This window comes from Salmo salar, chromosome 16 (genome assembly GCF_965601325.2).
Source record: "Salmo salar chromosome 16, fSalSal1, whole genome shotgun sequence".
Taxonomy (NCBI): domain Eukaryota; kingdom Metazoa; phylum Chordata; class Actinopteri; order Salmoniformes; family Salmonidae; genus Salmo; species Salmo salar.
This window is the reverse complement of record NC_138306.1, coordinates 79334299-79344681: the sequence shown is the minus strand read 5'-3', so window position 1 is coordinate 79344681 and position 10383 is coordinate 79334299. Positions and strand designations below refer to the sequence as shown.

Sequence of the window (10383 nt, the reverse complement as noted above, 5' to 3'; positions counted from 1 at the left end):
CCTGATGGACAAATCGATGAGCTGGTCCAGGGTGGTAGTATTGTCCCGGCAAGCCAGCTCCCGGCGGACGTCCTCACGAAGACTACATCTGTAGTGGTCAATCAGGGCCCGCTCATTCCACCCCGATCCTGCGGCGAGAGTCCGGAAATCCAGGGCAAAGTCCTGAGCGCTCCTCGTCTCCTGCCTCAGGTGGAGAATCGGCACTGGTGGGGGTGAGGGAGCGACTCTCTCCCAGCTCTCCAAACGGGTCAGCACCTGATCCATGGCCGTGCCCAGGCGGTGGAGGAGGCTGGCATGTTGGGATAGTTGTTCAGCCATGGATGGTGCTTCGGCTCCTGCTGACTCCATCTGGTTGGTGCAGGATTCTGTCACGTTCTCCAAGATAGCAGGAAAGGGGTAAGTCAGGTGCAGGAGACTGAGGTCCGTTGAACAAACGTTAAATCAAGCCCAGAGCAAATACAGCGACAAGGCAGGGTGCACAGTCAACAAAAAAAAAGGAAGGAGAATATCTCCAAACTCCAAATAGACGGGGCGCAGCCCGGCAACCCTAATGCCTATCCAAATACGTTGCGTAATACATACATAAATCCTGCCCACTACAATAAACGTAACACGAAACAATCCCGCACGAATCCCAAACGAAAACAGAATTAATTAACTACATACCCCCCCACTAATGACAAACAAGGAACAGGTGCAGACTAAAACAGACATAACCAACAGACACTGAAACATGGATCGGTGGCAGCTAGTAGGCCGGCGACGACAACCGCCGAGCGCCGCCCGACCGGGGAGAGGCGCCACCTTCTGTGGACGTTGTGACACTGCCATAACACTGGGTAACTGAAGTGTCATCAAGGACAGACCATTTGAGGAGTTTTGTTAATATCAGGGTGGGGATCAATTCCATTTTAATTCCAGGCAATTCAGAAAGTAAACCAAATTCCAATTCCAAATTTTCCTAATTGAAAAGCATAGAAGATCATTGGAATTTCAGTGCACTTCCTGAATTGACTAGAATGTAATTGGAATTGACCCCAACCCTGGTGAATATTGTGTTAATGGTCCAAAAGCTACGTCTAAATCATTCTGCATGATTTACTCTACACATCTAATAGTGTTCATATCTACAAGGTAGGCCTGTGTTTCTTTGAGTTTAAGACCATGTTGTTAGGAAATCATTCAATATAGAAGTGTATTGCAACAGACAACCTCTTGCCAGACTAATTCTTTCACAAGCATCACTGGAACAAATACTGTTATACAACCACAGCCTGTGACCATTTACATGATCTGTTTATGTGGTGGTGTGGTGTGTTACTTTCCACTGTGCAAGATCTTTCTCACAACTGCTGCTCTACTTTACCTTCAACTGAGTGGCCATGAGTCATACCTTTCTTTTGTTCCTGTGATCTTCACTGCAATTTCATTTAACATTTCCACAGAAGTCACAGAGCTTTAGAACAAAAAGGAAGTTAAGCAGCTGATTACTGTAATCATGACATTTTACTAGAAGATAGTTACACTAATGGATTGACGGTTTATGTATACAATTACACACTAGTCCAGCGTTTCCCAAACTCGGGACCCCAAGGGGTGCATGTTTTGGTTTTTGCCCTAACACTGCACAGCTGATTCAAATCATCAAATATTGATAATTAGTTGATTATTTGAATCAGCTGTGTAGTGCTAGAGCAAAAACCAAAACGTGCACCCTTTGGGGTCCTGAGGACCGAGTTTGGGAAACATTGCACTAGACCTACATCATGCATGTATTTTAGTACAGGGCCTTCCCTGTGGCTCAGTTGGTAGAGCATGGTGTTTGCAACACCAGCATGGTGTGTGCAATGCCAGGGTTGTGGGTTCGATTCCCACGGGGGGCCAGTACAAAAAGAAAAAAAAGAAATGTATGCACTCACTACTGTAAGTCGCTCTGGATAAGAGCGTCTGCTAAATGACTAAAATGTAAATGTAGTACAAATAAATGTCAAAGTAGGGGGAAATGAAGAAAAATATGTATTTATTAATTACTGACTAGTGGTAGAAGGGGTGATAGGATACAGGCATATTCACAAGAGTATTTTAGTAATATGTTCCCGGTAACATTGTCACATGGCTTGCATCATTCTCCAGGAAGTGATTCAAAGAATTGACCTATTGCAGGAGTTGTTAGCTTGCGCTTCTGGAAGCATGCACTATACTGCAATAGTAATTATTGATACAAGTTCAGGATGTAATCCTCTTGGTGGTGCTGTGATCTGTGTCACTGATTTCTGGAAAAAACAATGAATCTTTTACAAAGACCTTACCTACAGACAGTTACATCATGATATGTTGTATGAGTTACAGTATTTGAAACTGTTACATTTAATCAATTGGTGAGGAAGAATCCTGCAGTTGTTCAGGTGGTGTACAACAAGTCTCTTACCTCTGGTCTGCATGTTGAGGTGGTGTTAGTTTTATAAGACAGTTTCTGTTCTGACATGACAAGGCCACGATATGTACTGAAAAATACACCAACAACACAGGATATGTCAATATCAACATTACATAAGCAACATTGGCTACTCAGCAAACATTAAAATGTTAAACTATTTAAAATGTTTACATTTTGATATGATCTAGTATTTCCATTTACACACCCAGGATCATAACGATCAGAATAACATTCAGAACACTGTAAATGGACAGAAGACAGTTCTCCCATGATGACCTGCCGTTGGAGGGCTGGTTTAGATAGTCAGCATAAACCTCTGGGGAAAACAAAACAGATTTACTGCACATACAATGTCATATATCCTGAGTTATTCTTAACCACATCTAAAACTGAAAACCAGTGTTTTACATTATTGGGAAGATACCCAAAAGGTAGCTCATCTGTACACCATACATATCTTAAAGATATTCATAATTTAATTGAATTTCCACTTACCAGTGGTCATGAGTCTGGTGCCATTGCTGAATAGGAGATATTCGTATTCTTTCTTTGCACAACAGTACACTCCACAATCATCTACTGTTACATTCTGTATTAACAATCTATGTCCTGTTTCTAATGAATATTTCTGTCTAAAAGTATTATTGTAATAAAAAGTAGCAGGACTACTACTAGAGAAAGAGCAGAGTATGGCCAGTGGAGGCTGTGGTTGGTGCGTTTGGTGCTGTATGTACCAGTATGCACTTCCTATGTTAAGAGAACAGTTTATGGTGGCGTTCTGTCCAAGTTCCATCAGTGTCTCTGTCAAGCCATCAGCTCCTAGACAGCATATAAAGAGACCAAGAAACAAAACAGGTCCTTACAGATTTGATTTGTTTCTTAAGTGATTAAGTACATGCAGTAACAAAACAATTGTCTTACACAACAGATGTCCAACAATTCTCAGCATCGTCTTAAATGTGTGTTGTTGATTGGGTTGGTTTCCTGCTTGTGTAGCAGCTGTCTGTTTGAGAGCTCTTTGCTGCTGTACAGACAAACCACACATATTTTTTTAAAGGGTGCTAGAGGTCTAAATCAGACCAATCATAATCATGTCCAATTCACTTTGCCTTCATACTCATTGTAGGGATACATTATTTGCTATCACAAGTTTAAAATTCAAGAACATCATTTCAATTCAAGACCTTCATACAGTAGCCATGTCTAGATTGTCATTTTACTTTCAATTTACCTTACTTGTGGATCAGCTATCAGGACCGTCGTTATTGGCGGGCCTTATTTTCTATGGGCCTGGCCCGCCGTACTGTAACTCCTTGCCCGTCCAAATAAATGTGGATAATTTATTTGACAGAGACGTGCGCCGACAGAAAAACGTGAAACAGTGCCCCTCTGTCTCAGTATGTGTAGACCATGTATCTGATGTTGTCTGGACAAAAATAGCATGACATGTCATGTGCTACATATAGTAAGACAGAGGAGCGCTGTTTGGCTCGTCGGATGTTTTCTCCGGTGATAGTTTCAGCAGTGAGGAAGAGGTCGAAGTGAGAGGGCTCACTCCTCCTTTGGCTGCCTTTCCTTCCAGTTCTCTGCAACTGTACATAGCCCATCTGTAAATAGCCCACCCAACTACCTCATCCCCATATTCTTATTTGTTCCTTTGCACCCCAGTATCTCTACTTGCACATTCATCTTCTGCACATCTATCACTCGTGTTTAATGCTAAATTGTAATTATTTCGCCACTATGGCCTATTTATTGCCTTACCTCCCTAGTCTTACTTCATTTGCACACACCGTATATAGACTTTTCTATTGTGTTATTGACTGTACGTTTGTTTATTCCATGTGTAATTCTGTGTTGTTTGTGTCACGCAGCTTTGCTTTATCTTGGCCAGGTCGTAGTTGTAAATGAGAACTTGTTCTCAACTGGCCTACCTGGTTAAATAAAGGTGAAATCTTTTTTAATTTTTTTTAAACTCGCCAAAATCGATCCAGAATATGCCCAATGCAGACCTAAACTGGTAGCCTGCCTTCCCGCCTTTGGGACAACTCCCACTGTTAGGGTGGAGACACGACAATATCCCATATTGGAAGAAGTACTCAATTGTCATACTTGAGTAAAAGTAAAGATACCTTAATAGAAAATGACTGAAATATAAGTGAAAGTCACCCAGAAAAAAATACTACTTGAGTAAAAGTCTAAAAGTATTTGGTTTTAAATATAGTTAAGTATCAAAAGTAAAAGTATAAATCATTTCAAATTCCTTATATTAAGCAAACTAGACGGCACAATGTTTTTATTTTTATTGATGGATAGCCAGCGGCACACTCCAACACTCAGACATAATTTACAAACAAAACATTTGTGTTTAGTGAGTCCGCCAGATCAGAGGCAGTAACGATTACTAGGGATGTTCTCTTGAAAAGTGTGTGAATTGGACCATTTTCCTGTCAAAATGTAACGAGTACTGTATGGAGTAAAAAGTACATTATTGCCTTTAGGAATGTAGTGAAGTAAAAGTAAAAGTTGCCAAAATTATAAATAGTAAAGTACAGATACCCCCAAAAGCTACTTAAGTAGTACTTGAAAGTATTTTTACTTAAGTACTTTACACCACTGAGCATATCCTCATTATATACAGATCTCTGGTTTCAGCCTCTTGCGAATTGGAAAGGAAAGTTGGCGAGTGCACTGTTCTGATGCTGGTTTCCCCTAAAGTAAATGGATGTTTTTCCAACATTATTTAATTACTTCTGTCTAAATAAAATCATTCAAAAATACTTATCCAGAGAGCATAGGTGAGGGAAGTAGGGGTGCTGAGGGTGCTGCAGCACCCCCTAAAAAAATCGGAATTTTATATATCAGTACCAGTCAAAAGTTTGGATACGCCTACTCATTCAAGGGTTTTTACATTTATTTTTACTATTTTCTAGATTGTAGAATAATAGTAAATACATCAAAACTACGAAATAACACATGGGATCATGTTGTAATCCAAAAAGTGTTAAACAAATCAAAATATATTTTAGATTCTTCAAAGTAGAAGGGGTGGCAGATAGCCTAGTGGTTAGAGTGTTGATCCAGCAACTCGAATCCCCGAGCTGACAAAGAAAATATCTGACGTTCTGCCCCCGAACAAGACAGTTAACTTGCTTAAAGCTTCCACATGAAGCGCAAGTCTGTGCAAAGAGGAAGTGGTGAGTTTCAATTCGTCTCTTGCTTAGTGACCATTTCTCACTATGCAGAAGGTCAAACATTAAAAAAAATAGAGCAGGAAATTCTATTGAAAAGGGCCTTTTCAAAATATCCCTGGTACTAAAGCTAGAATCCTTACTTGCTACATCCAATTTTTTTACTTTTATATACTGAACAAAAATATAAACGCAACAAGTTACAGTTCATTGAAGGAAATCAGTCAATTTAAATACATTAGCTAGGCCCTAACCAATGGATTTCACATGACTGGGCAGGGGCGCAGCCATGGGTAGGCCTTGGAGGTCATAGGCCCACCCACTTGGGAGCCAGGTCCACCCACAGGGGAGCCAGGCCCAGTCAATCAGAATGAGTTCTTCACACAAAGGGCTTTATTACAGACATAAATACTCCTCAGCACTAAATTTGATAGCCTATATAAGCACAATATATTTACAATAATTAAAACACTTCCCAGACTATTAAAGTTACTGTTAAATCAGTTGGAAAATTAAAGACATAATCACTTACGAAACATCGAACTTGGGTTTGTTGTTTCATTGATGGATTCAAGTCCTGCAGTTTTATGGGAAATATGTGTACCCTACATCCACTTTGAGTTATGGTACATTTCTGTAGCTGTCTTGCACCTTGCTGCGTAAAACATGAACAAAAACACTTTTCAAATGTATCTTGTAGAAAAAATATAGTATATTGATCATTGAATGAAATGTGCCCTTACCAGTTGTCATGAGTCTGGTGCCATTACTGAAAAAGAGACTATCGTTTTCTTTCTTTACACAGTAGTACACTCCACAATCATCTACTGTTATATTCTGTATTAACAATCCATTTCCTAATGAATATTTGTCTAAAAGTATTATTGTAATAAAAAGCAACAATATTACTTTTAGAAAGAGCGGAGTATGACCAGTGGAGGTTGTGGGTGGTGCTGAATGTGCCAATGTACATCAGTTACATTTAGAGAACAGTTCAGGGTTGCATTGTGTCCGAGTTCTACAAGTGTCTCTGTCAAAGCCTCAGTTCCAACACACAGTCTTAAGACACCAAAGAACAGAAGAATCCATGAGCCACTTCATTTATTGTAAAATGAATGTAAAATAAATAGCATAAAAATAAATGGTCAGAACATTACAGAACAGACTGGCAAGAATCCTCAACATCCTCAGAGCTGTGATAAATCTTTGAGACTGAACTGACTTCCTCCTTCTAACAGACATCTGACTGAACACACAGTGCAACCACATGATCAAACCATAGTTTACAAAAAGCTCAAATAAACACTCTTTAATAAAGAGCATTGAGGAAGTGAATATGTTTCCTTTAATAACACTGTGTCAAAGTAAAATACTTTCTAATTGAAAGGTTGACTGAACTAATAAGCTTTTACTGTGGAGCACATGTTCAATCTCAAGATATCAACAAAACGTATGTCATTCGGTAGTACAATATTAATAACGGATCTGGAAATACTTCAATATCTTAGTAAGTAAAGCTGCATCTTGTTGACAGGAGGGGCACATTGACTCAATCCTATTTCAATCCTAGTTCAAATTTGATTTTACAGATGGCCCTGGTTTTTAAAAAACACCATGCATTTAATCAGCAACAAATACTGTATTATAAGTGCATTAAATATAGTTCACAAAAGCAAAGCTAAAATGTTTGGTATTTTACTAGGATCCCCCTTAGGTGTTGCAGCTGTCCTATCAGTAAACACTAACTTTTTTTACTCACCTCTAGGAAGGTGGTTCAAGCACGATATATATTTGCAGTCACTTATTACATACATTAAAGAAAAAAATAAGTATTTCAGCAGTTTAACCACTCAGAACTTGTCAACAGTCTCATAAGCAGTACAATGACCAATTTCTGTGATGTACATCAAAGGAAATGGAGAGCTGGACTGAGGAGGAGAAACAGGAAGGGGCTGAGGTTCTGTCCTTTGATGCTCACGCTGCTGCTCTTTGGACCAACTTTAGGCTCAGGAGTTGGTTTCTCTGTAAAATAAAGAGGGACATTTCCATAGTGTTATCATACTGTATCACCAACTTCTTAAAACTGTTAATGGAAATTCCAAAAGTATAGATAAGAGGCTGTTACACTTGGTTGTAATACAAACCTTGAACAGAAAGTTCCACTTGATGATGAATGTCCTTTGTTGGTATGAAACATGAATAACTCCCACTATCAGAGTCCTTGAGATCAGTCAGTAGGAGAGAGAAGTCGCCGTTTGCCCATTCCTCAGGGAAAATCCTGATTCTGTTTCTGAACTGACGGTCTTGGTCTGTCATGTCTGCTTTTCCACTGACAATATTGTAGACATTACGGTCATCCTTATATCGCCAAAATATGGTGACCTCTTCAGTAGGCATTGCATTGTACCTACATGGTAAAATAACCTCCCCTCTTGTAAAACCTTCAACTCTCTCCTGTGAAGAGACTACAAAACAGAGAAAATGAGCCTCCAATGAATCCATCTGACACTGTCATCAATATGGCATATTGCACATGTAGAATAAGAACAAACAATATAAAGCATGACTGATTAATACCTTGGAGTTCCATCAACAAGATCACACAAACCGGCAACCAGCATCTGTGGAGTAGTGATAGAGCATGTTATGGTTAGGAACGAGACTAGCAGGGTTATAAACACAGTGGCCTGGCAGAATATGAAAGAAAGGCTGAGCAACCAATCATAATACTGATGTGAATGGCCCATACTGGCACTGACAGGTGGGTGCATTCCAAAGGGGTAGAGTCAACCTAAAGGACATGTTGCAACAGATGTGATGTTCCTCCCCATTGCGCATTTTCCATAGGCCTAGTTTTTAATCTGCCTAAGGAACTGATAGGCCTAGTTTTAAATCTGCCTAAGGAACTGATAGGCCTAGTTTTTAATCTACCTAAGGAACTGATAGGCCTAGTTTTAAATCTGCCTAAGGAACTGATAGGCCTAGTTTTTAATCTGCCTAAGGAACTGTTACTTTACTGTACTTGAAATGCCTTCAGACTAGACTGCATCCATATGTAAAAGTATGTGTAAAGCAAAAATGTAGTCTATGTATTAACTAGCCAAAACAAAAGACGCAGTTAAGTGTGTTTTATAGGCTAACCTGTGAGTGTAGGTAACAAATGGTAAGAGGTCTCTGTAGTACAGGTCTATCCACCTTATTTGAGATTGCAGGGACATTCCTCACTACCTAGATAGGTTTACTTGCTACATGTTTAACATTAGGCTACCGAGTTACATTTGTTGAGTGGACTAAGGTCGTGGGAGGGACAACTCAACGCATGTGCCTTGGTTGGGTTGGCAAGCTAGCTAATGATTAATGTTTGCTTAGCCAGGATCCATCTCTGCCTAACAGGCCAAGGTCAGGCTTGTCACAGCCATATGAACTAGTAGCTAGCTAGATAATTGACCACGTTTAGGCTACTTCCGCTAGCTAGCTCCTGGCAATTTAGAATTCGACAGTTATGTTCTTATAGATAAGTTCAGGTGGCCAGTTAACATAGTTAGCCAAAGCTAGCTAACTTACTGTTATTTGCTCAAATAGCTAATTTACATAGATGTAAAATAAAAGCAGGACTAATGATTTTGATAATTTGTTAGCTAGCCTAGATCTACCACTTCTACAAAACTAACTCTTTGTCTTGTAGCCAACGCCTTATCTAGCAACAGCATACGTTTAACTGGTAGGTAACGTTAGCTAGCTACCTACGTCGTTAGTTCACAACACCACTCGTACAAATACATCTACCTTTTATCCATGTCTTCTTAACCTTACGTATATGACACGTTATAGGTGCTTAGCTAGCTAGCAGTTACTAATTGTGATAGCTATTTAATTAGGCTATAGTCGGATACGGAAGTCTTACACAGCGCAATCGCATAACGTACGTCACATTGAACGTATTCTCTTTGGTTGTCCAGTGTACACGTTTGCAATTCATTATCCACTTATATCACCAGAGCTGTTTTTGTGGCTTAATTGGCTTTGCCTACGCCACTTGTAGGCCTATAAATATACCAGACCTGTTTTTCGCACCAAGAGCACAAACAGGTTGGGCGTGAACACGCTTTCTCCAATTTCCTGTTACCACTGGAGTGGGTCATGTGTTCTTTTTCTTCTTCTTTTGGATTTCGTTGGCGGATCGCATCCAACTTTTAGTTGCTTACACCGTCACCTACTGTACTGGTGTGTGAGGCCATTCACGGCCTACCTACATTATATTCTTTGATACAATAATACAACATTGGGGAAAAGGAGAATTGCCCTATCACCTATTAGTCCTAAAAATCCACCACCCATTGTACTATTTAACCCTATCTAGTCCTACTCCAGACCAACGGTCTTAGAGGACATATCACTACCACTCAACACCCCCTGCAGCTGCCACCACAACCTCTATTTTCTGTGACTTTCAATCCATTTCTACAGTACAATGAACAACCATGGTTTTAAATGCTAAAGATCCCACTTTACTGAAGCACATATTATTCCCATCATTCTCTGTTGATCTCTACCTACTCATATGAATCCTCTCAGGATCCCTCACCCTGTACCATCTTCCTCTACCACTCTTAAACTTTAACGTCAATTATCTAAAAACGTGTTCAAAGATATATACATATTTGCAGATGTTTTACCTTAGATCCTATTCCACATCATCTGAGTTTTTGTTGTGTTGTGCCTGCCACGGTTGAGAAAACATGCTCTTGAATACCG

The 10383-nt window shown here is 39.8% G+C and overlaps 1 protein-coding gene across 2 annotated transcripts; it reads right to left on the bottom strand.

Moving 5' to 3' along the window:
* Positions 1-6712: 6712 nt before the first annotated feature.
* On the bottom strand, positions 6713-9700 carry LOC106574691 (CD276 antigen homolog). Of its 2 annotated transcripts, none has more exons than XM_082963013.1 (4): positions 9415-9700; positions 8206-8249; positions 7773-8093; positions 6713-7650 (listed from the first exon to the last, which is right to left on the bottom strand). In XM_082963013.1, exons 1-4 carry the CDS (start codon positions 9423-9425, stop codon positions 7535-7537), a joined length of 492 nt encoding a protein of 163 aa, XP_082819139.1. In that variant the 5' UTR covers positions 9426-9700; the 3' UTR covers positions 6713-7534. The 2 variants fall into 2 exon arrangements, with proteins under 2 accessions (XP_082819139.1, XP_082819138.1); XM_082963012.1 differs by having other exon boundaries at positions 9555-9686.
* Between the last annotated feature and the right edge of the window lie 683 nt (positions 9701-10383).

Coding starts and splice junctions, on each gene's coding strand:
- LOC106574691 (XM_082963012.1), bottom strand. CDS start 9,607: ATGAATTGCAAACGTGTACACTGGACAACCAAAGAGAATACGTTCAAT. Junction 8,250..9,554: donor GAGAATACGTTCAATGTGAC/GTACGTTATGCG, acceptor ACTACTCCACAG/ATGCTGGTTGCCGGTTTGTG. Junction 7,651..7,772: donor AGTGGAACTTTCTGTTCAAG/GTTTGTATTACA, acceptor TTTATTTTACAG/AGAAACCAACTCCTGAGCCT.